A 25,359-nucleotide genomic window follows, 5' to 3' on the forward strand; every position below is an offset into this window, starting at 1 on the left:
TAATTAGGTAGTAACAAAGCGGACCACAAGACATAGAATAACAAAGACCAGGCCGGTAGAAGCAAGGTAATAAAATCCAGCAGGTTTCCTGCAAGATTCTTAGTTTCATTCTAAAAGAGTAAGCTCGGGATCAGGAAGCACATACTCATTCAGTAATATACCTATCCTCACAAAATACCAAGCGATCCACTTTTACAAACGACTAGCAGGCGGCATACCAAGTGATCGCATTTTACCATCGCTAACCATTCCTAAGATCAACGCCCAACCAAGGCCATGCAGTAACCTCAGGAAATAGCGCTCAGTAAAAGGCACTATTGCACAGTCGATCAGATCAGGACCATGCTCGTTATAAGTCCAGCCACAGCTTTCAATCTTCGTTATAAAGTTCAGAATACCATTAAAGTCTAAGGGGAAATCAACCAGATTTTCGCCATCCCCCCAAGGAGGAATAGTTTCGACATTTCGCTCCAGAACTTCCAAGATGCACGTTGCATCTTCTCATCATAGCCTATCAGCCCAACACGTTGTCGTACAAGGTGCAGACCAGCCGCAAAGTAGCACAAAACATATATAAAGTCCTCGTTCAACCTAAAGTCACCAGGATATCTCTTCTCCCAGTAAGCATGCAATTTATTAATTCTATCCACAGCCTGTCTAGAAACCTCTAAATTCAGGCCGTGATCCCACCATATAAGGAGGTATCGTAAGCTATCATCCATACGCTAAATTAGTTTGGTATAAACCTTGCCTTTACCATCGCGCAACACTACTCAACTACTTTTAAAGGTAGAGAATAAGACAGGCAGAGAGTTGGTATATATAAAACTCATAAGAAATTCGTTCGTGCGATAGCTATGCCTAAGTTTCCATATTCTACTATAGTCAAAGGCTAGATCTAACTTACTGATCTCATAGTCGATCCACTTATAGAGTTTTTTCCTTAGCATAACTTGCTTTAGTAAAGCAACAAGCTTCAGTAAGTAGTAGTATCAACAAAAAGAGGAGGTTTAACGTGGATAGTAGTTCGGTACCCAAATCTTAGTGTAAAAGTGCATTTAGCATTTAGGATAGTTCAGCTCCTTAGCTTTTCAATTCGTAATTTATATCAAGAGATTTTCTCACTATCAAGTGGCGCCCTAGTGTGTTAGCGCTATTCCTAATTTGTCCGGAAATAGCTCTTCCTAACTCCGTTCCCGCTGCCAGTTTAACTATCGCGGTTGTTTTATATTCCAGTCCCATATTAACAGGGAGTAGAGAAATTCGTTGAGTGCAACGTCGCCCACTCGTCTTAGGAGGTGAATAGAGTAGGTGCCGGCGTGCTATCATTAGCATAACTTTAAGTCTTAACTATGTCTCCCGATTTATAAAGCATCCTATAATGATCTAGACTTATGCTCTTCATTGAGCATGTTTGCCTATAGCTGTTTTCAAACAGCACCCAGTTTTGTGTTAAGCATGGATTTGGAGGCATTGAACACTATACACACAACCCCTCTACTCATCTAGCTCTTCTAGTATATGTTAGCACCTGAATCTCTTCATCTACTACATTACTATTCTCTTCTTTATCAGCTCCATCCTTATTGGCAAGCTAGGGAAATTCCACTTTCCTAAATAATATTCATGCTCATAATTCTAGTAGGCTATTTTAGATTGTGAGATTGATGACTCGGTACCCATAGGATAGAAAGACCGATATTTGAGCGATTGATCGAGACAATACTGTGAAGGAATGAATTTCTCATATTGCAGTCATAGGTCTCCAGCAAGGGAACTCCAGAGACCGGATTTTCGTACACCATTGCTCCTAATTCCAGTTGCTAACATCTTATTTGCGAAGACAACTAATGCTTTGCTGCCTTTAATCAAAGCCTTACTAACAGTAACACAGAATTTAAACCCGGGTAGTCTGACACCGAGTAGGCCAGCGCTTTTAATATTAGTATCGCCATACAGACGCAGAAGCTTAACAGGAATGAGCATACTTTGAAGCTCCCATGTTTCTTTAAATATCCAGTTATAAGGTCGTCGCAAGATCTTACGCTTGAATTAAAAGACTATTTAGAATGTCAAACCCGTTCTTATCAGGACCCCATAAGAACCCTATATAATAGATTATCTCAACAGATCATGTTTAACATCATACTGCTAACCACGATCGAAATCAAAGGCTACAATCTTTAGCTCTTAATAGAAATACTCTCAAGGTTGTAGGGGTTCAACATGGAAAAGGAGTGAATATTGCAGGTGAGGAAGTTATCGCGACGCCAAAGTTGAATTGAAACAGCAACAATATCTAAATAGATCCTTTCCTTTGATCAAAACCTACAATAATTTCTATTATTATTTTCCCCATAAAATAGCATAGAAGCAACAGAACCTCAACATACGTGTTAAGAACCAACCAGTCGTTGCAGGCAAAGCGCCGCACCAAGTCCGTCAAGCCAAAAGGAAGGAATCTCCATGCACTAGAGAGCACAATCCGCGCAACCAGAATCAGTGGTATCACTACTAATCAAGGTAGTCAAGCTCATACAGGACCAAGAAAACGAGAGAATATTTTAATTGTAACTAGAGACTAGGAAGAACACGGAATCAACTAGATGGGCGAGCGAGAGAACCATGAGGTTCTCGCACCCCAAAATGCAAGAACACAGCGGTCGGCAAGGTCGGTGTCTGGCTGCTGCCAGAATTTACTCGTCCTTGTTCCAACAAAATCTGGCACACCCACCAGTTGGGCAATATGCTATACGAAGAAGCCAGATCCCCAAAATCTAGGGTCTTAGGATTATGCTAAGTTATAGGTCGGCATCTTCGGCAAACTCATTCCCTGACTTCCGATTGGACATCGGTGAGTCGGATAGGCTCCCGATCAATACCGAATCGCTTGAGCTTTTATCTGTATGCGGACGACCTAGACCATCACCACACTGATATAAGGGATACTTCTGAGAAAAAATATCATTTTGCGGTCCAATTATTCTAATCACTCATCTGTAGCTTACAATCACGCATATAAACCGTAGCCCAACCGAGACAAACAAAATGCCAACTCAGCACGAGCTGGAACACCTTCTCAAAAAATACGGGCCCTCAGTTAGCAGTGCCATAGTTCTTGTGATTCTTTCCGCTGTGAGTCCCATCTATTCCAGCACGTATTGGCTTTTCAAATCAAGATTTGTGTCTATACTACGAGACAGAACCTTTTTAATGACCCCTCAACTTCTCATTTAGTGCTTTCTGCAAGTGGCTCTATACTACACGTCCAAGATTCGCCACTTTCCCGGCCCATTCTGGGCGAAAACATCGTCATTATGGCTTGCATTGCAATGCAGAAATGTTCGACGCTCGGAAACAGTCTTGAGATTGCATCAGAAATATGGCGACTTCGTTCGAATAGGACCAAATCACATATCTGTAAACAATCCAGAAGCGATCCAGCAAATCTATGGACACAAGACTGGATTTACTAAGGGCCCTTTTTACGATGCATTCCTGCAGGTAACACCAGTAGTCTTCAACACCAGAAGTGTAGCAGAGCATACACGCAAGAGGAAATACATTAATCCTTCATTCTCTGCTAAAGCTTTGTCCGATTTTGAACCTCATATGGATAAAGAGCTTCTGAATTGGAAGCTTCAGCTGCTGAAATTGTGTCAAGGAGGCTCTCCCAACGTCGATTTCGCTGTTTGGAGTAGGTGTACCACCACTACGAAAGATGGAAAAATAGCTAAAACGTGTCCCCCAACAGCAAATTACCTAGCCTTCGATGTTGTCGCAAGCTTCTCCTTTGGTGAGCCCTTCGGTTTTGTTAAAAAGGGTATGGATGAATACAGTCTTATTCAAATCATCGATGCGCGAGGCGAGTTCATGAACGCGATTGGATCTCTCTCGCCTACCCTTCGATCAATCATGAAATACAACCCCTTCGACAATTTCTGGGCGAAAGGCTCAAAGGCACGAGCGGGTCTTGAAAGCATCGGACGAGCAGCATACGAGAGGCGTAAAGCATCCGGAGGGGATAGCCGGAAAGACTTGCTCGGCTTCCTTTTCAGCGCTAAAGATCCAGATACCAACCGCCCTATTTCAGAAGATGAGATCATAGCTGAGTCGATCAGTTTTATTGTCGGCGGAAGCGACACCACGAGTAGCACAATGACAAATTTCATTGATTTGGTTGCTCGCAATGCGAACCTGCAAAGCCGCATCCAACAGGAGATTGACAAAGTTTTCCCAGGGCAACCTGCTTGGAACTGGATTCCAGCTGAAAGTGATATAAAAGACCTGCCCCTGCTTCTTGCCACTTTACGAGAGGTAATGCGTTTTCGCCCAACGAGTGCGACGGGGCTGGAACGTGTAACTCCGCAGGGTGGTAGGACCATAGTTGGACAATACATTCCGGAGAAGGTGAGCCAAACAAGGAAACATCCTTGTGGGTCTTGAAAAGTCTCTAACACTCAGCATAGACATTGGTTAGCGTACCAACGTTAGGTGTTATGATGGATTCACGCGTATTTGAGTCTCCTAGAGAATTTCGCCCAGAACGATGGCTGGAGCCAGGGTCGGATAAGATCATGGAGTACTTTCTGCCCTTCTCTACTGGTCCCAGGGCCTGCATTGGAAGAAAGTAAGTTTGGACCTACTCTCTTTCCCTTCTATCTCGATACTGAAGGATGCATACAGCTTTGCCTGGATGGAGATTCTGAAGGCTGTAGTGGTGGTCTTTAAGATTTTTGATGTCAAGAGGACAAATCCTCATCCCACGGTGGTACGCGAGGGATTCTTCAATAAGGCTACTGAATGCGAAGTAAGGCTTCAAAAGCGAATATTCACTTAGGATAGCCTAAAAATATTTGAGCGAACAGTTCCCGCCAGGAATTGACGAAATTCTGCCCCATGGACAACTAAAAATTGAATTACTAACTTCCTCTTATAGCTTTTATTATTTTTAGGCTATTTAGTAATAAATAAATTCTTCATGTTTATTAAACTTATAATAGCTTTCTAGAAATTATTTATCTAATAGTATTGTGTCCATAGGTGGAGCTGAGAATAGGCGCTTACGTGTGGTTGCTGATTTGAATATCTATATAACTAGTTCTAATAAATCCCGAAATTTTATTTTACAAAGATATTGCCGAAAGGCCAGAGCCAACTTAATAACTTAATACCCCACTTATGCTTGTACCGACTCCTTTTCGTTCATTAGAGATAATCTTAATATTTCCACGTGCGGCCTTATGTCTCTACGGCCCCATACCACGTTACTGAGGTCGCAAAGAATTAATGCAACAGCTTCATCTTAGTTCAGTCTAGAGCGCACAGATCGTATGCCAAGTAACAACGAGAGGCAGTCGTGAAATTTCCGTTTGGCTGGCCGCAATCGTTAATCCAATTTATCAAATTCGAAATACAAAAACGGTTCAGTCGAGGCTCTATTATGCCAAAGTTTTTAATCAAAGGTCTGGTATGGACTAGTGAGCTGGTAGTAAGAACAGAACGGCTTGGATTTTGATCGTGCCATTGCACCGAATACGTATAATAAGAACAATTGCACAGACTACTTTTATCGGTTGTTGAATTCGATTAGTAAATTGAACAGGAAGTAGATGCACACGTGATTCTTTAACAGAGAAAACCCTTATACACTTGGTATTACTCTCATGTATGCATATGTTACTAAACATATCCCCTTACAGTCAGCTCTTGCCTGACTAGAGGTTATATAAGTAGGTAATTGCCAAATGTAGCGTTCTCTTAGTCATCTAATTTCTGAAAATTATAGATATACGAATTCACAGTAATAGGGCAGGTACAGATCCGTTTGTGGAGAAAGGCTAACAGAACGTATAGACTACTTTGTGGGTCGAGTGCTAAAGAAGCGGTCAACATTAAGATATCCACACGTTCACCTAGTACGTTAGCAAATTGATTCATAGTCGGACCGTGAACGCCTTGATTATACATGTAATATTTTTAGTGCAATCAATATACCAGCCTCTTGAAAATAGAGAACCTACGCTCTTGACTATGATCTTGCAAAATGCGCTCTTTATCACCCTCTCGCTTCTAACCTCAGGAGATTTTACAGTCTAGAATGCAAAGGTTTGCAACAATGTGGGAGGCTGTGTCTCAGGCTATACACAGCTACCTGACCTCTTCACATGCCCTAATAGCACAAGCTTAGATCGTCAACAACTTGCATAGGCGGCTATTACCACTTAGAGAGGTGTATATAATGCCATCTCCAAGGCTGAATTTCCAGACCATTGCCTCTACAGTGTTAAGCCTAGTAATAATAACTCACTAGTCGAATGTTCTTACTCAACAATTCAATTTTTAGTCTATCGAGAAAGAAATATTGATAATTTTCATACAGGTAAAAACTCTAGACCTTAGTTGAAAGATGTGCTCTTCCATTAGCTAGACGTGCACGGCCAAGAACCCTTTAGTCAATTGTTATAGTGCACTTCCTAACTCTGGTTCATAAGTAACAGTCTTTATGATTGCACAGGTATCTAATAACTCCTGAATAAAGCTGTATAGTTTGCCTAAGAGTTGATAGTAACGGTTAGGAGTGCGTTGGAAGCATACCTGATTAGCTAAGACAATTCTAGCTGGAATTTTACTAAGCTTTAGCGTTTGGGGTAGCAGGTCGGCTCCCCTAAATGAAGATTAATAATCTATTTTTACCGTAATCAAACTTTTCCTGTTCTCTATAAATATGTTTTGTTCTTGGTAGCCTCCGTAATAGATAGACTTCTATCGTGCCTTTCCTAATTCATGTTTTATCGATGTACTAGCTACTTGCTAGCGTAATAAATAACGGGCTGAACAACCTTTGAAGAATTCCTTCTTGGAATCTTGGGTTATATACAGTATTTGGATATTGCTTAGACCACCTAAACTCTGTATATTACCTGAACAGCGCTAAAACAGCGCGCTTAGACACTTTGGCGCAACTATTGTACGACAAGTAAACCTAAACTAGAAGAGCAGAACAACAAGGTTTTAATCGGCATAATCCCATATCATTCACCACCTCAAAACATAGAGAGCTTCATTTCTATAATTGTTTTGAATTATAGGGAAAGCTGCAAACGTGGACAATATATATATATCCATACTTGCGTGTGTGAGTGTGTGTGTATGTTTATATAAATTTACATATATTTACATGTGTTCAAATATATATGTATGTGTGGGTGTTTTTACGTTTAGATTTTGTATCCTATCTAAAAGCCTTCCATCAGCCATGCGGATGGATGAGGTCCCATACACTCAGAATGAGATTCAGTCAGCTCTAGTTATTAAAAATATTACACCAAGGAAATCACTCCAAAGAACATAATTACAATCTCGTGTTAATGAAGGACATATTTCAGGCATCAGGATAGCTACGAGTCTGACTTATCAAGTTGAGTTTTAATTCTGTAGCATATAATGCACACTGACTTGCTATACCAAATTGCCATAGCAGCGCATATAAATCGGGCTATCTTATCAAAGCCTCGTCATGTACAAATGCAAACTGGACTTGTTCCTTAGTAAGCCTTTACTCCGGCCAATTTCAAGATCTGGTCCGTTATGACCGGTTTCTCCAAAGGCTCACTCCGGTCCTTCGGACATAACTTGCCGTTGCGTAGTGGTGGACCAGACTTGTGGATGTTGCAATGAGGCCAGTGCGTGGTACCTTGAAAATTGCGGAATAGTTCAGCCTTCAGCTTCACGTCTTCTTCCTTTGCAAATTTCCGTGGTGTCATGCAGATGTATTGCACGTGCCGAATAAGATTACCTTGAGGATGAGCGGCATAGTGCATCGTCCGGCTGTCCCAAAGAACCTGAATCTCGAATCAGTTACAGCTCAAGATAAATATCTTCATGTACATACCAAGTCACCGGGATCCAGATTCATCTTCTGCAACGTGCAGCCCCTGCTCTCGAACCACTTCACATCTTCTTCTTTGAAGATGAAAAGGTCTCTCATTTCCTCTTCTGGCGGTGGCTTGTCTTCGTGTTCGTCCTGCTCTCGCTTTTCGGCAAAGAATTCATCAAATAGTTTTGAACTACCCTTCATCAATATCAACCCACCATCCTTCGGTCCATTGGGCTGATAGTTCAGCAAACCCTGTACGCACTGCATTCCCTTACGGTTCTCGTTTTGATCGCAATGCGGCCATGGGCTCCAAGTCAAGTCCTTTTGTCGTGGTAGGGTAATGTTCATACCATCAAAGGAGCACAGAAGTTCGTCAGTACCCCATAGCTTCGTGAATACATCCATGACCTTGGGCTCTGTTCGGGCTTCCCAGACAAACTTCTCGTGGGTGCTAGCGTAGGCGAAGTACATGCCGCCTTTGAAACTGACGGGGAGATGGTCGGCAGTCCAGGTGGATTCGTCATTGGGATCAAAGCCAAGACCAAACGATTGCAGCCATTCGATTTGCTTTTGTTTGTAGTATTCGGCTCGTTCTGGTGTAATGACACCCTTCACCACTGCACAACCGTCACGGTGAAAGTCATCGCGCCAATCTCCGTATGTCTTTCCATCGTGCTGGATAAGGTCGACACCTGTGTCGGCCTTGGGCTCTTCAGCGTGAGGGGCCATGATGAACTATTGACTTGCAGAAATGTTGGATAGTAGTTCTTTGTGTTGCTGTACACAATGAAGGTTGATGTAATAACTTTTAGAACACAGTCTTGTAAGCCTTAAATGTCTCACAAGAGACATCACTTGAATCATTACTTGTGTGGGGTTCCGGAAGTCTCTACTAGTGGCGCGCCCACAATTCCGAGTCGGCAAATGTGGGCAGCTCCACGGGATACCACGCTTAACTTGACAAGGCACGGCCCAGGACGGCCGAGTTAGTGAGGGGAAGCACATTAACTGTTTTCGGAAATTCGTCGGAAGTACCAGCGTTTACACAATGTCTGTCAACATTTTTCAGTCCATAAAGCATCTACACGCTGCCTCTTTTAACACGCTGGTTTATCTTTGGAGGTGATACTGGTTTTTACATTCTAACCCTCTTCAGTACTTGTCATCTCGTCTACGTCGTCGCATCATGCCCACCCAATTACCTCAAGTTGCGTATAAGCGCATTTCTCCACCTGAAGTTGGTGTCAACAATTACCAAGGTTTCACACCAGGAAAGGTCGAGATTGTCAAAAAAGGTGCGCGACCATACGGAGGCCGCGCCTTGGAGAGCGATATTCGGATAGATCACGATGTTGAGATTAAAGTTCGCGACGGTGTACGGTTGTATGCAGACATCTATCGACCTGCAGATGCAAAGGATGACGAGAAGCTGCCCGCAGTCGTCAGTTGGTCCTGTTACGGGAAAAAGTATTCAGCTCTTCACATGCTGCCAATGACTGTATGGCAATGCTGTGTGCCTAAGGAGGCCTTGAGCGGTTTGGAAAAATTCGAAGGCCTTGATCCAGTAACGTGGTGTCCCCGTGGCTATGCAATCGTTTCAGTCGACTCCCGCGGCACGGGGGACTCCGATGGATCCATTCCCCTTATGGGATCTCAAGACGCCGAAGACTGTTACGACGTTATCGAAGCACTTGCAGCCATGCCATGGAGCAATGGAAAGGTTGGGATGGCAGGAAACTCCGCACTGGCAATTATCCAGTGGCACGTCGCTTCGCTCCGCCCACCTCATCTAGCTGCCATTGCGCCCTGGGAAGGATCTGGTGACATCTATCGTGAGCAGTTCTGCCGTGGTGGAATCTTCTCAATGTCCAACTTTGATCTCATCACGAAGTTCATCATCAAGACAAACAATCCAAACGGCGGCATTGAGGATATGGCCGAGATGTACCGAAGGTCACCAGTCTCCAACGCTTACTGGGAAGACAAGCGACCAGACATGACCCAAATCCAGTGTCCTGTATACATCAGTGGAAGCGATTTCAGCAGTATTCATACAATGGGTTCTGTGAGGGCGTGGCTTGAAATCCCTCATGATAAGAAGTGGATCCGATGGAGCTCGTATCAAGAGTGGTATGAGCTGTATTGTGTTAAACACTCGCACGAGGAACTGCAGAAATACTTCGACTTCTACCTCAAGGGAGTTGCCAATGATTGGGAGACATCGATACCGAAGGTCCGATGGTCCGCACTGCAGTTCGGAGACCAAGACGCAATTGACAACATCGAATATGCCGACTTCCCCATACCAAATACGCAGTATCGCCATTTCCATCTTTCAACATCGGGCCTCGATGAAACACCAGTCTCTTCACCTGGTATAGTGTCCTACAACTCTGAGGACGCAAAGTCAATGGCAGAGTTCAATTATACTTTTGCAGAAAAGTCCCGACTCATCGGGCTACCAAAAGCAGTCCTTTACATGTCTTGCCCTTCACATGACGATATGAACGTTTTCGTTATACTACGTAAGCGCGACAGGAATGGCCAACTTATGATGCATCTCTGCTTTCCATTTTCCGCAGTTCCAAAGGACATCAAGAGCATTGCGGATATTCCTGAAAAAGATCGCCAGAGTACAAACTTACACATGGGAAGTGTAGGCACTCTACGTGCAAGCCATCGGCGATTTATCCCAGAAAGGTCTATCCATGAACAGTTCCCATTTCACCCACACGATATCGAAGAAAAGGTGAACCCGGGTGATGTTGTGAAACTCGAAATTGGCATTTGGTCTATGGGTGTAGACTTTGAAAAGGGTCAATCGATCAGTGTCCAGGTGAGCCTTTTCTGGAAAACTTGGGTTGATATCACACAATTGCTGACGAATGCTTCAGATCTCAGGAACCTTCCCATCAATTGCAGAGTATACCGCATTCTCAACTGAGCGCCCAGAGCATGAGAGAAACAAAGGCGAGCACAGAATTCACACTGGTCCTGATACACCCAGTCACATCATTCTCCCGTTTGTCTCGATACAATGATAATTTACTAGAATTGGAAGAATCTTATAGCGTCCTAGTAGCGAATACATATTTCAATTCGCAATGTGGCGCTTTATGAGTACGACCATATGATCTGCTGATTTCGGATGACTAGCGTTAGCTTCTCTCAGTGATTAACCTATGGCCTCGGATTGCTGGAGACAAGTCCCCTTTGCTATAGCGAGCGGTGTTCAAAAGCCTTGCTCGATGGTGATAAGACTTGTTAGTCTACAGAATATGTCGTGCATGTCTTTGCGATATTGTTCCCAAGTTTTGGAAATCAGATATTTTTCCAGCCAATAGTATCGAATCATGGAAATGCTTCACCTAATACCGAATTCGTTGATGAAGCTATCTTTAGCTGATGCTAGCCGTTTCACGTTGTCATGAACTTTCGGAACTCTGTGGCCGCAAGCCATTGCCCACTCTCCGAACGCTAGGTCGGTTATGGTACCTGTCACTAGGCCTACCTGGAATGTGGGTCCTACCCCGCATATTTACCCCGTGGGGACAAATGTCCCAATACCACATTGATGGCAATGGTCAAGCGATACGGGATGTGGAGTTTGCTTGTGTTCCGAGCTTCCAAGCATGAAGCTTCCGAGATTTATCGGTCATAGTGGGAGCGGCTCGATAAAAGTGAGCGTTGATAAAGAAATGAATGTCCAGTTGTGATAATGCTTCATGCCATCAGCGACCCTTTTGCGCTCTCCCAGGATTGAGGCGCGCGGGTCATTTGTTCTGCCATCAGACGTCTGATTCCCACGAGACTACTTATTTACCTAGTTAACTCTTTCTGGAGATGGCAGACACAACCCAGGATGCGAAACCCTCAGAGGTGAATGTAGAGAGATTCGAATGCCTCTCGATTGATGAGGAGAGCAAAAATGGCCTTGAACAGAGCCAGACAATGGGCACGGTAGCTATCACTGATGACAATGACATCTACCTCGTACCCGCACCAAGTGCGGACCCGAGAGGTGACCCGCTGCAGTTCCTGTCCTATTTATGTGTTATTAATGATCCTTTTAGACCCGCTTAACTTACCTAGGTGGAGGAAAATCGTTTTCGTCGCTCTTGTATCGATATGTAAGATTCCATCATTAGGTACACATCTCTCATGACTAATACAAACCGTAGTTTCTAGTATCGGTCTTTCGATGGTGTCTGGGTTCGGTGGCCTATTAGGATTTTACATCCCAGATTACTCCAGACATGGTGCTGATTACGCCGATATCACCGCCCTCATGACGTATCCATCAATGTTCATGGGTGTCGGCTGTCTTACATGCACACCGCTGGCTTTGTCAGTTGGCAGAAGGCCGGTCTATCTCGCATCATTGGTTGTACTAATATTGGGCGCCCTATTGGCGGCACAAGCAACCAACTACAATTTCCATCTGGGTGCAAGAATGGTTCTTGGTCTTGCTGCTGGTCAAAGTGAAGCTCTAGTACCTTTAATGATTCAGGTAAGAAGTACGCAGTTGTCGAATAAGTTGCCTACTTATGCCGTATTTTAGGAAATTTACTTTATCCATGAACGCAGTACTTTCCTCATGTGGCAATCCTCAATACAAACTATCCTCTCAGCCGGCCTTACTATTGCCGCATCTCCTCTGGCTGGAGCAATTGGCCCTGCAAACTGGTACAGGTTAGGTGCGGGACTTGCGGGCGCAACTCTACTCTTTTCAATATTTCTCGTTCCAGAGAGCCGTTATCCTCGGACCCTTCAAGCATACGGCCAATCAGCTGGCGAGAACAACGATGAAGCTGGAGAGATGACGGCACGACCGGTGCGGCTGTCAGAAAAACCTGCCTTTGATTTTACCAAGTATCAACCGCGAACTTTCAAATCCGATATGCGTTTATTTGTTGGGGACTTTGATTGGGCCGAAGGCTATTACAGCTTTGTTGTAAGGCATTCCAATGGTTCGCATTCGTTTCCTAGCCAAATTAACCTCAGTCAGCACACCTTCCAAATTCTCCTATTCCCAAACGTTTTGTGGGCGTTTTGCCTCAACGGATTAACGATGTAAGTACATTGACGTCCGTGGTGCTCCTATAACTGATGACCTGTAGTGGAATAAACATCGCTATTGGTACGACTTACGGCAAAGTTGTCACTAGTGCTCCTTACAACTGGAGTAATGATGCAGCATCTTATGTAAACGCTGGACAGGTCGTTGTCGCATTTGTTACTCTTCCTTTACTTGGTTATGGGTCTGATAAGATTATTAAATGGCGAGCTAGGCGCAATGGCGGTCTTCATGAGCCTGAAAACCGCCTGCTCGCACTCTGGATCCCAATCATGGTTGGCGTCATCTCCGCTACACTCTACGGCCAAGCTGGCGAACATCCAGAGGATTACCACTGGTTCGTCATTGTGTTCGCCAATTCGGGATACTACTTTTGCTTTGTTGGAGCCAACATTGCTGCCATCACGTACCTTCTAGACTCCTATCCTGCCCGGGCCGGGCCCGTTCTTGTCGTCATCACAGCTTTCCGCGGATTTGTGTCCTTTGGTACAAGCTATGGCGTAGCTAAGTTTATCGACACTGCTGGATATGACGGATCTTTTGGCACATATGCTGGGCTAACGGCACTCTTTGGATGCCTAGGTATTCCTATCTTCATATATGGAAAGCAAATCAGGGCTTATACAGGTCGATGGGCAAAAGGGAAACGGACTGGACTTCCTTCCATGTCCCATTGAGTTATGGAAAACCTCCCAAAATCAATGAACGGTGCTCTGCAGGTCGTCAAGTACGGCGTTCCAGACTTCAGGCGTTTTCCAAGACAATAAGGGACAGTCGCCGAGCATGACCTTACGCGTTTCCTCTGCTTTCGAAAGCCATAGCGATTTATACGATCGATGCTTATCTAATAGTTTTTCTCAGTAGCGTTAACCACGAATATGCCCCTTGATCTCAAAAGAAACATAGATAAATCAAGATTTGCGTTTGTGGTGAAGACGCTACATTTGAATTATGACAACTGTCATCCGTGTTGGTGATAGATGCACCGTAATCTCGGTCGAAAGATCAGAGTAGTTAAAGAAGTGGGGAAAATGATGAAAAGCTCAGAGTGCCAAAGGACCTAGTGCAATATCTGGTGATGGAGAGGTGTACCAAGCCTATTCTGCAGCCTTATCTATGGCATGATATGGCATAAGAGGCAGCTAAAGCGCGTCTGTAATCGCGGAAAGCATCAGAGCTATACTCTTGATTGAATAGTATTTAGAGGTAAGGCCACGCTGCGGTCGAAGTGGTGGTGGAGCTTGCCAGATAGAAAAGGAACTGGCGACGCACTGGTTCGCGATCGCGATATCTTTGCACATCACAGTTGTGGGCATTGTATTTCTAGAAAGTAGAGTTACACACTGAACGATTTTTCTTTTGCTTTTTGCAAAAGTTGATGCGTGGCTTGAACATAGGTAGTACATTTGTACGACATTCGCACAACCTAAGCCCTGATGTACGGAATACCAGTCAACTTGAAAGTTCGCTCATCAAGAACTGGTTTGTTAACAGGCTCAAAGCGATTATAGGGGTCATCTTTCCCATCGCGCTTTGCTACGTTTGAGCCAGTGTGTCTTGCGTTGGGCCAATGAGTAGTGCCGACATGCCGCTCGAAGGCATTCTTCTTGCGTATAAGATCCTCTTGAGTGGCGTGACTCACAGGCATGTAGCACGTATATACAGCAAATCTTGGCTGATTCGTTTTCGAACCCAGGTTGTAGTGAGGAGTACGGGAATCCCTTATTCGTAGTGAGCACGCAAATAACGGATAGAAGACTGAGATGAAGAGAGGACTCACCAGAGTAACAAATCCCCAGGCTCAGCACACACCTTTAGCCATTTCAGGCCTTTCTTCTCGAGCCATCTCATGCCATTATCTGTAAAGCCATACCACTCAGGAGTCCATGCTGGGATACGTGGCTCGTCAGCCATATCTTTATGGAACTCATCGGACAAGAGATGGCCACCTGGACACACTATAAGGCCACCATCATCTGGACCGTTAGGTAACAGATTGACAAGGCCCTGCATGCATCTAAATCCCGGTTTCGCTGGATTCTGGTCTTGGTGAGGCCATGGTTTATTGGGCTCTATGTCTGTCCGACTATCGCCTGATTAGTCAGTTCGGATAGCAGCAGAGAACGGTAGCTCACTTTGGAAAGGTAAAATTGATGGCGTCGAACGATACAATGAGGTCCTTGTCATTGTATATCTTTTCGAAAGCCCCTACAACACCTGGCTCACCCCGTACACCCCAAGCGAAGTCTTCGTGTGTTACGGCATAATTGAGGCACATGCCCTTTTCATTGATAGTGGGTAATCGATCTTTATGGACAGTCGAAAGATCATTTCGATCGAATCCCAAATTGCTGTGAAACTTGTCAATATTGTTACAGAATTCGATTGGATGATCTTGACTCACAAGCCTTCCAACCATTCATACATGCTGTTGGCATAAGCATCGGCTCTTTCTCTCGGGATTGCGCCTTTTACGATGGCATAACCGTCACGGGCTAAATCATCTCTCCAATCGCCATAGTTAGTTTTTGACCCATCGATTCTCATGGAGTTCTCGCCAACAGCCTTTATTGTCGCTGAGACCGTCTGTGTAGCGGTTTGGATCATACTGGGCAACGCCACTTGAAAATTGGGTAGTAGCTTATTGCCGATCGCAACCAGCGTGAGTGGAATTGTTATAACCGATACATGTCACCCATTGAACGCCTTACTTGCCGAGATACGGCCCGTGTGGTTCTCCATGTGGCCCGGAAATCCCCCCACATGGTCCGAAACACAAAGTCTGGGCACTTATTAGATAGCGACGATATTGTATTGGGCCCTGAGATCCTGTTGTTGTTGCCGATGCTTCATTGACCCACTCGTATCGATATGGCAGGAGTGGAGATGTACTTCCCGGCTGTGGTAATACCTGTTCTTGCACATCCCGCGGCTTTCGGGAAGCTTCAAAATCTGATGCTACCGAACTGAGCACCAGTGGCAACAACTATACTTGAGCTAACTGAGCTCGAAATCACCGATGGATATTTCCGAATCTACCTGTCCCAGAGCTGATCTCGTCCGTCACTGACTGTAGCAGCGTACAACGCGGCAAACTTCTTATTGGGTCTTTAAATTAAACTGAGTCGATGCGTTTGCGTATCCGTGCAAATATGCTCATGAACCAAAGGGTGATAATTGGACGTGATCCCAACAAATCCTTGGTAAGATACGTGTTCAGGTAGTCGTATCAAATCCTGTCACAAGATTGGGCACTTGTGACCCATGACTCGCGTTCCATGCTGGTGATACGGCTGCGAAGTTCCAGCTGTGTGGAGTCCCCGCAGACGGCGGGTTGTACAACCGAGGAATAAAAAGTCCAGGGGTGCCCACATGTTCCGACAGCGTTGCTGCAGGGTCGACATACCCCAAGTTCTTTCCACATATTCCGCTGCCACTCATTTCACTGCCAAATGTCAGCAGAAACTGATGCTACGAGTATCAGACCATCAAAGCGGGCTCGTGCTTCCTCTAATACGGACAACGTGTCGGCGCTACAATGTCAGGTTTGCCGTCGCACCTATGACCGGCTTGACCACCTGAACCGACATTTGGACTCGCGTAAGAATTGGACGCCCACCCTTCGGACATAACACTTACAAGCTCAGATCGGAACGAAAGGTCGTTTTGTTGCAAAGAGTGCCCTGCAGCATTCAATCGGAGGTAAGTACTATCTTGGCTTTTCTGGCGCTGGCGTACATTGTTCTAGTACTAGCTCTCGGCACGTATTTGCAAAACCGCGAGAGAGGTACACGAAACACGAAAATCCGCTACTGACAGCGATGTGCTCACAGAGACTTACTTCTTCGACACCAATCTACTCATGCAAAAAATGCTGCAGAAGGGCAACCAAGCCTTAATCGCCCCGTTGAGAGAGCGACCAAGGCATGCAACGCCTGCGTCATCTCCAAGGTAAAATGCGACAATTATCGGCCGTGCCAGAGATGCCTCAAGAAAAATACACCATGTACCACGCAAATTCCGGATAAGCATAATGTTTGTGTTTCTGATTCCAGCGCGTCTGTCAAGCAGACATCAGAGCAGTTGTTGAGCCAAGAAGAACCACGACCTGATTTGATGTATCCCGTTGATGTGTTCATAGAGGCGGCTACCGTTAACCGCGGCATCTCAGAAATCTACCATGAAGCAGCCAATCCACCACAACCTCTGTCGAATTTTTTCGAGCAGATCATGGTTACTCAATCGGATTTTCTTGCGAACGAATACTTGCACCCATCCGCTGGTCTTACCGCATGGCTACCTGAAACTGACTGGCTAGGAGAAGTGGATCTCTTTGGGGCTGATTTCATGCCAGCCATAGATGACACGTTCAATTCACCATCGTTGAATACCGGTCGTGTTGGCACGACAACTACGCCAGGTGGCACTGTTGTTCATGACGCTCGAGCGACCAACAGTGGAGACGCAGTGCGTCGACGACATGCTGTTTTCAAGCAGTCACCATGGTTTTGGATACCAGAGCGCAACCAGAACGCTTTCAGTGAGCAAGAAGGCATCACACTCGACGAGAGGCAAGTGGATCTTGCTCTCTCTCCCCATCAACCTCACGCATCTAATGTCGTTATTCCTGGTCGCTTGTCACAACAAAGCCGTGATCAAATACTCCAGCTCGTTCTTAAGACTGCTCCTAGTCAAGTAACAATATCATCCTTCCCGTCGGCAGAATGTCTTGACAAGCTTATCAAAGTTGGCATAGCCAAACGAACTGAAGGAGATGCTTGGATACATCCCTACACGTTTAATCCCGATACTGCTAGACCGGAGTTCCTGACAGCGCTGGTCGTAGCAGGTTGCATATGCTTCGGCATACCGTCAGTAAACAAAACTGGACTTGTCCTTCAAGAGATTGTCCGGGTTTCTCTTAGGGAGCTTACCGAGCGAGATAACGGAGTGATGCGTGAATTACAGTACCTGCAAGCTTGCATGCTCTGGCTCGACATAGGCGCCTTCTGCGGCTTTCGGCGTAAGATGGAATTAGCTGAAAGCTCCTTGCAGGTACTCGTCACATCACTACGTCGGGCGGGCAGGTTCGATGATGTACGATATTCCAATATTTTACCAACGTCAGAAGACGACGCAGAAGAGTTGAGCAGGAAGTGGTATCAATGGGTCGAGCTCGAATCCTTCAAAAGACTGGTCTATCATCTTTTCGAACACGACATATATATGACGATGGTAAACCACCGACAGCCATTGCTTTCCTATGCAGAGCTTACACTCCCACTGCCCGCTTCAGAATCATTATGGCTTGCACCATCGGCTGAAGTTTGGAAAGCGCGTATGTTGAATATGCAACTTGCTAGCTCACGTCCCTCTATGCGATCGATTCTCCAGGAACCAGGGTCCGTCTCTTGTCTACAAGCTGGTTTCGACACGCATAGTGCACACTCGGCGTATATTCATGGACTAGCATCGCAAGTATGGGAGCATTGCCAACAAGCAGCACTTCTTCATGACATGAGTGACGCTTCTTCTCAACTATGGTCTCGATCTCGCCAGCAAAAGCTACAAGAATGTTTACGAGACACGAACATTGTTCTTGATAGCTCAACCGCCTTGACATGTGTTTTCCAGCATTTCCTGCAGATGTACTTATTTGCGGACTTGGACACTATCACGCGGTTCGCCGGGCGATGTGGTGAGGAAGCAGCACATCGTGCATATATCATATTGCAACCGTGGTGTAAATCTCGGGAAGCTCGCACAGCGATCGGTACGTAGCTAATGGCTCTTACGAGCAGATCATGGTCTAGAGTTACTGAGACATCATAGCATACGCAGGCCAAGTTTTACAAGCTGCGCGCGCGATCCCTCCATATCAGAATCGAGGCCAGGACTCATTCATCATATACCATTCGATTATGGTCCTGTGGACGTACAGCATGATAACAAGCGATTCCGCCCGCAAGACAGGATGTAATACTCCTACCCAAGTTGAACAAGCAGCGACATCAGATGGGCCAACGCTTGTGTTTCTAGATGATGCGCGCTGTTCTAACCAGTCTGCTGTCAATGCCTTCATCATGATGAACGCTGGGATACCTTGTCTCCGAATATCATTTGATAATGCCGGTGCGCAATCCGACGTTCAAGGCACTGCAAAGTCAGACACATGCGATCTTAGATATCCGTGGCAGGTTATGAAAGCTGGTGTGGCGCTTCTTGATGGTACGCATCCTGATGTAGATAGAGAAACTGGGCCGCCGCTGATTCGGGCTCTTTGTGGATTGATGGAGGAGCTAGGTGGATTGCAATCATTGTAATCTTGTATTGTAGAGTTATCTATCTAAAATGTTTGATGATGACCTGATAAAGATTGAGATAGCCACAGGGCAAACTCGAACCTTATATTAGCATACATTTGTACTAAAGTATTATAATACGGCTCTAGATCTAGTCGACATGGTTTCGGATCAATGGATATCCTGAAGTACCAAGATATGATGGTCTACACTGTAAGGTGCACCTAGCCCGTCATTATCTTACGAAATGATTGTTATTTTGTGTCTCACTGTTCACGGCGCGCGACAATTCACTGGCTGTTGTTAATGCACGAGGAGAATCATGCACTATACATGTTGATAGATAAGCAAGCAGGTAGCTGAGATTACACCTCATCCCTGTATGCTAGCATATGCTTGCCCATACGTGCATGTTATCACTGCCCGAATGTTGTGCACGCATAACTAGAGAACCAGGAGCCACAATCTGCATTAGACCCAAAGTCATTATGCGAAAAGTAGACAGAAGGTGCTTCCGAGCATAGGTACGTAAAAGCCTGCTATTTTTTCTAAGAAAGCGACATAGCTGCATCTAGTTTATTATAGTCGATACCGTTGAAAGAAAAAAGTATTTCTAGAGCGAGGACGAACATTGAGGTATATAGCGAAAGGGAAGTGCGCCTAGCCCGCGGACTATAGGTCATCCTTTGGCGAACCAATATCCGGACCTATAGGTGAGCGCAACCATTCGTGACACCCCAGCGTTGATTGAATACCTGAAGAATTATGCCAGGGGATTGGCCTAGGCTGCCTTGTTTAAGGTGTTAGGCGGAGCCACGTGACAGCCACGGCTACGCTAAGAGTATTATTGATAGTAGAGAAGATATAGTGAGTGTATAGACGAAAAAGGCTAACTTTATAGGCGTTTTACGCACGCTAAAGAGCTAATAATCTAATATAGATAATAAGAGAAGCTAGAGGTAAGCTATATAAGGTATTTTATGCTTGTTTTAAGTTGTGTAGTGCCGTAGCTAGTGAGATAAGTTTAGTCTGTTAGTAATAGGGCGATGTAGGTCTTGAACAATTGCGCGGTTTCACTGATTGCTGAATCACGTGGGTTTGAGGGCTAGGTGTCCCTAAGCAGAAGCTCAATTCACATAGTCGGAACGAATAACAGCAATAACACCACACACTTTATAAACATTTCATAGAGGCATGTTGTCAGATTAGTATACATAGCTGAACACGCATATAATGTGTCTAAAAATTGTCAGGTTTGCCCTGGTAAAACGGGTCAGGAAGATCCTTAAGGCCTGGCTTCCAATAATAGCACTGTGGTCGTACAGTCGTAGCGCCCCAGCGTTCACACTCTCCTGCATCCGGGTTCGTCTTACAATCGCCTCCCTTCGAATCATACAATGCGCAAAAATTCACACTGCCAAACCGTCAGCATGCGTGATTGGAGCAAGGTTCTTAGTAAAAACTTACACTGATGGATTGGGATTGTAGTTATAACAGTCGCCTGGTACTGCTGGTTTCCCATCTTTGCAGTTCGAAGATAGCCATGTATATAGTGTTTGACCGTTACTTGTAGTAGTTTTCTGTAACATATTAGCGTTAACATTAAGTACATAGAGTGATGGCTATTTAGCAAAACCAAACCAGGACTTGACGTACCATCAGCTTCTCACCAGGGGCAGGATAATTCCCACCCCAGCAAGTCTTGGGAAATTCTTCCTGGGTCGTAGCTGGAACGGTTGCGAGGCCAGAATCTTGCCAGTTGTCAAGATAAACAGGCATAGTCAGGCGGCTACCATCCGCGCAAACCCAAGGGTGGTTTGATGGACCAGATCCCCAGGATACGCAGCCGCCGTTGCCGTTGCAAACGTCTCCATTCCACAAAGCTAGCGCTGTTGGTATTGCGGAAGCGAGAATGACGGCACGCATTTTGAGCAAAATATTTCACGTGAAACACTTGTTGAAGTTTTGGGATTGGAAGAGGAGTGGATGAGACAAATTGTTGTGAGCACCATACACTTTAAATACATTTATTTGTTCACTCGGAGACCTTGTCATTATCTAGCTGTATACAGTAAGAAGCCTCTCACCGCTGGGATGGTCATATGGGTGAGCTGACAAAGGTCTCGCCCACGGACAAACTGGTTGCAGATTTGGCAGCAGCCTTTGTTTAGTAAAATTACTTTCCAGCCAAGCAGGCGCAGCCAATCAATAATGGAGGAAACGATTTCTTCGCATTTCCCAGCCGAGCCTCTGCGCCAGATGCTCGAAGATAGGCATTTCAATATTCATGATTTCATGCTCTCGACATCACAGCGGACTTGGCTTATGGCCGATGATTTGAAAAAAGATGGCCGAGCGCCCAGGAAAGAAACATCGGTCTTAGAAGGCCCGATATATGCCGTGTATGATGACACGAGCCAGCAGTGAGCTCGTGCTGTGCATACACCTCATCTAAAGGTGCTTTTCGCCGAGACATGAGATCGTTACCCAATTAGGAAGTTTTGATTACTAACTAAGTCACTAGTGCGTCCTATCTAAGCCTAGTGTATTAATTTTAAAATGAAATCTTTTCTAATGCACTCCTTTTCTTAGAATAAATTCTAAATGCATACTTAAGATACTTGTTAAAAAAATTAAGTATTTGTTAGGGTACGGTACGTTAGATTAGATAGGACAGTAGGTATCAGGTTAGATTACAAGACGTAGCTCTTAGAGCTACGTACGAATAGTAGAACAGATTCATAACTACACGTATTAGGGCACGTACCATAGGCACAGATCGTTATCCGCCCGTGCGTACGACCCTTAACTAGTCTATGGTCACGCCGTGATAGTATTTTTCTTATTTTTCTAAATTGTTCTAAGTATATTATATTTTAAAGTAATACGCTAATAGTATAGATAGGGTTAAAGGATTTCAAAACTACAATTCGACTGCGATTAGAGTAAATTCAAAATTCGTTCTAATCGCAGTCCAGGCACTAGTAATTAGCACGGTCTTGGCGCGGTATCTATCTTATGTCTCGGCGCGCCCCACCTACAAATGAGTTGCTTCCTAGCTCGTGCTCGACTAATGTTATACGCGAATCTGGGCCCGCTGAAGCCTTTCCGTGTACTAAGGTATTAAGGGTAAGTAATAAGCACCCTGGTTAGCTGACCAGCCGGAGATTGCAATCGACAAAAGTGGTATATTAGACATGCTTTGTATACAACTCCATAGTAATTTGTATTGTAACCGATGATTCTGATCTACTAGATAGGCGTTAAAGGACAATAGATCAGCTTCGAGTTATCGTACAAGAGGCATGGGATTAAATTACTCCAGAATACCTCTCCTCCTTAGTAAATAGTATGAGAGAGAGGTGCGAGGCTGTAATCGCTGCGCACGGTGGGGCAACAAAGTACTGAGAAGTAATTAATACAGTTTCTATCATATTACTAGCCCCAGCTGATTACCTAATCCCGGGCTCAACCCCTAGCAGAGCTCTGACCAGTGCTATTACTTACTCTTGATACCTCCGTACACTAGCATGGTACGCGACGCTTACCTAAGGCGGGGTTCGGAGAATTTCGTTCCTGATACTTTGCAATTGCTTATATACCTGAATAACTCTATTGAATTCGTTTGTAAGGTAGTTAATGTGTTAGGCTACAGACCATTTGTTGCTTCATAGAGAAGCTTTAGCATGCTTACAAGCACGTAGGCCGCCTTTAAAAGTTATCGGCAGCTTAGCGGTGGCGGCTAGAAACTTTTTTTTGTGCTATCTCTAGTATTAGTCTGATACTATGTTTCTTGGCACCAATCTGTCGTTTAAGCCAATGATATAAAGACATAGAAAGTAGCACGCTTCGTTTTAGGCTAGGTTTTTAATTGTACCTAACTAAAAGGCCATAAATTACAAGAAGATGGAACTTGATCCTGACTAGTTTAGGATCTAGCACTATTAGTGTAGCGTTATAGACATCCTGTGTAAGGAGGCTGCGCTCTGGGGGACAATTGCGAGGTATACAAGAAGTTATATTTAATAGAGAGCTAAGCTCCTAAGCTACTTAGCTATCTATATACAAGCTGGTTGGCCAAGTAATAATTAGGTCGAATCAATCTAGGTGCTTAAGGCAGCGCCTAGATTCTGCGCCTAATCATCTAAACGTCGTTTAGACGGCGCGCGAAGAACTACTATAAAAGAAGGCCGGTAGTTTCTAAGTTACTAAGAGTTAGGTATACAAGCTGGAAACTCCCGGCTGGCTGTTAGACCGAGATTCTATCGAGGAGCTATTCAAAGGGCGTTCAGCCCGTTACACCCTGGTTAGCATGGACTTCAACTTTGTTAGCGATGACATTTAAAAGCGCCCTCCATAATTGCATTTTGCCATGCGTGATACGGGACTTGCTCATTTACTTACAAATTTTCTGATCATATAGAGCAGATCCTTGATCTCACTTGGTTCATCAGCGCAATCCAATGGGGAATCGCTACACTAAGGTTGATGACGAATATTATGTATGATGTTTATAAGAAATGTTCAGTGGGATATCGCCCCACGCCTATTACATGCTGGGAGACTACAAATGATTTGACCCCCAAGTATAAGTGCTACCTACTCTCTTGACATACTCCTAGAAAGGGTTGGCGAAGCAATCCCAAAATTCCTCTACGAATTTGTTCTCTTGCTATATTTGAGGGCCTGTTTTGAAATGCTGTCATAGATACAAGGGCGAGAGTAGTGGGAAGTTGGTAGAACAATCAGTGCAAGCAATAAAGTGGAGAAAGGCTGAAAGATCAGACCCAAAATTATACGTGCCCAGATGCAGATCTTCATGAGCATTTTTTCGTATTAGTCCATGCTTTTGTAAAATGGCCTTTTACTGACAATGCATTAGTGGCCATTTATCATCCACAACGTCTCCTAAATCGTCAGATCGACCTGTAACCAACTGTATTATGATACAGCTTGTCCCAACCCTCAGTGACGTCTGAAGTTTCGCAACAGATACGATAATATGACCGCTTTGATTCTTCAGCGCACACACAAAGTCTCTTTATCCGAGTGGGCCTTTGTTCGCGACTGTTCAATTGGTGCATCAAAAAAACCACACCACGTTTACAGCAACGTATCTTGGGCACTGTGTGCAACATCCTAGCGCATTAAATCCATTACTGGACAGACTATTCTCAGCTGTAATCCTGTACCACGTGCTGATCGTTGTACTCATCGGGCACCGCTTTTGTGTCTTTAATCGCTAGAAGCTCGAAGATCCTCTGCATGTGCGATGCTATCACACATAGCAACTAGACACTACAATGTCAAAGTCCCTAATTTACTCGTCTCGTCTGGTTATCTTTATTGCACTCAGGATGCAGTCACATTAATGCATGAGACATAGAATAAGGGCACACTTATGAATTACTCACATGCATCTCGTGAGGAGCCTAGCTTCGCCATCTTCGACAACTTGTCCACCACAGAGACCACCTTGTAGTCTTCGTCACACTGGCACCACCGAATAACAACTATCTAGGAATTGCATGTCTGCACGTATGCCGTGCTCCTTTCCTCTCAAATTCGTTGCGTGGACATTGCTTGCTGTGAGACTAAACCTTTTGCTTGATCAGGCGGCTCTGCTAGGTTACTGACGGAGTATGAGATGGATAGATTCTAGGAAGAAATTTTCAACTATTGGTATTCTCTTAACCCCAATCTAAAAGCAACTGCATACATATGGTTCAGATGTGATGCGTTGATTGTTCATGTGATACCCAGTGTGAAGTCCACGCAGGGAGTCTAAACGAGCGTGGACATTTAGTCGTCAGACTGCACTGAGTAGCGCACATATTATAACGCTGATTCAAGTCACCCAATCCCAGAAAAAGGTTATTCAACAGGTTCGAAACCTAACTTTGACACACTCACGAAGTCATTGGAACACTTTTCCGTATGTGAACAGCCGTTTTGATACTCAACCAAGCGTTGCGCAGCTCTCACAATTGACTTTGCTCTTATAGTAATGATAAAGGCTCAATGGAGAAGTTTGCCGGTTATGTCTTGCTGAAACAGGCATTTCTAAGCCGTCTACATGTTCGCATGGGCACAGAGCATCA

General features: G+C 44.7%; 6 protein-coding genes across 6 annotated transcripts; 3 read left to right on the forward strand and 3 right to left on the reverse strand.

Annotated features, from left to right (window-relative positions):
* Positions 1–3,048: 3,048 nt before the first annotated feature.
* PSV08DRAFT_371025 (cytochrome P450) lies at positions 3,049–4,840 on the forward strand (the record flags this gene model as incomplete). Its single annotated transcript, XM_014217391.1, has 5 exons — positions 3,049–3,135; positions 3,274–3,697; positions 3,755–4,410; positions 4,470–4,630; positions 4,687–4,840. 5 exons carry the CDS (start codon positions 3,049–3,051, stop codon positions 4,838–4,840), a joined length of 1,482 nt encoding a protein of 493 aa, XP_014072866.1.
* Positions 4,841–7,547: 2,707 nt separating this feature from the next.
* PSV08DRAFT_222977 (uncharacterized protein) lies at positions 7,548–8,729 on the reverse strand (the record flags this gene model as incomplete). The annotated part of the gene is made up of 2 exons (XM_014217390.1): positions 7,895–8,729; positions 7,548–7,844 (listed from the first exon to the last, which is right to left on the reverse strand). The coding sequence occupies exons 1-2, from the start codon at positions 8,606–8,608 to the stop codon at positions 7,548–7,550; spliced, it is 1,011 nt and encodes a 336-aa protein (XP_014072865.1). The 5' UTR covers positions 8,609–8,729.
* Positions 8,730–9,065: 336 nt separating this feature from the next.
* On the forward strand, positions 9,066–13,633 carry PSV08DRAFT_371027 (uncharacterized protein; the record flags this gene model as incomplete). Its single annotated transcript, XM_066093201.1, has 5 exons — positions 9,066–10,715; positions 10,774–10,870; positions 12,061–12,389; positions 12,441–12,952; positions 13,000–13,633. 5 exons carry the CDS (start codon positions 9,066–9,068, stop codon positions 13,631–13,633), a joined length of 3,222 nt encoding a protein of 1,073 aa, XP_065949064.1.
* Positions 13,634–14,382: 749 nt separating this feature from the next.
* Positions 14,383–15,563, reverse strand: PSV08DRAFT_179639 (uncharacterized protein; the record flags this gene model as incomplete). The annotated part of the gene is made up of 4 exons (XM_014217387.1): positions 14,383–14,677; positions 14,737–15,042; positions 15,092–15,307; positions 15,361–15,563. The coding sequence occupies 4 exons, from the start codon at positions 15,561–15,563 to the stop codon at positions 14,383–14,385; spliced, it is 1,020 nt and encodes a 339-aa protein (XP_014072862.1).
* An 845-nt stretch (positions 15,564–16,408) lies between these two features.
* PSV08DRAFT_409660 (uncharacterized protein) lies at positions 16,409–19,279 on the forward strand (the record flags this gene model as incomplete). The annotated part of the gene is made up of 4 exons (XM_014217386.2): positions 16,409–16,556; positions 16,604–16,658; positions 16,790–18,729; positions 18,789–19,279. The coding sequence occupies 4 exons, from the start codon at positions 16,409–16,411 to the stop codon at positions 19,277–19,279; spliced, it is 2,634 nt and encodes an 877-aa protein (XP_014072861.2).
* A 1,165-nt stretch (positions 19,280–20,444) lies between these two features.
* On the reverse strand, positions 20,445–21,246 carry PSV08DRAFT_409661 (uncharacterized protein). Its single transcript, XM_014217385.2, has 3 exons — positions 20,915–21,246; positions 20,726–20,838; positions 20,445–20,672 (listed from the first exon to the last, which is right to left on the reverse strand). Exons 1-3 carry the CDS (start codon positions 21,182–21,184, stop codon positions 20,498–20,500), a joined length of 558 nt encoding a protein of 185 aa, XP_014072860.2. The 5' UTR covers positions 21,185–21,246; the 3' UTR covers positions 20,445–20,497.
* Between the last annotated feature and the right edge of the window lie 4,113 nt (positions 21,247–25,359).

Source organism: Bipolaris maydis (assembly GCF_028858645.1).
Source record: "Bipolaris maydis strain C4 unplaced genomic scaffold PSV08scaffold_7, whole genome shotgun sequence".
NCBI classification, from domain to species: domain Eukaryota; kingdom Fungi; phylum Ascomycota; class Dothideomycetes; order Pleosporales; family Pleosporaceae; genus Bipolaris; species Bipolaris maydis.

What these genes read in the sequence shown, in the direction of transcription:
- PSV08DRAFT_409661 (XM_014217385.2), bottom strand. Translation starts at nt 21,184, where the DNA reads ATGCGTGCCGTCATTCTCGCTTCCGCAATACCAACAGCGCTAGCTTTG. An exon ending in CCCCTGGTGAGAAGCTGATG is followed by an intron (nt 20,839 to 20,914) that starts GTACGTCAAGTC and finishes AATATGTTACAG; the next exon opens with AAAACTACTACAAGTAACGG. An exon ending in TACAATCCCAATCCATCAGT is followed by an intron (nt 20,673 to 20,725) that starts GTAAGTTTTTAC and finishes ACGGTTTGGCAG; the next exon opens with TGTGAATTTTTGCGCATTGT.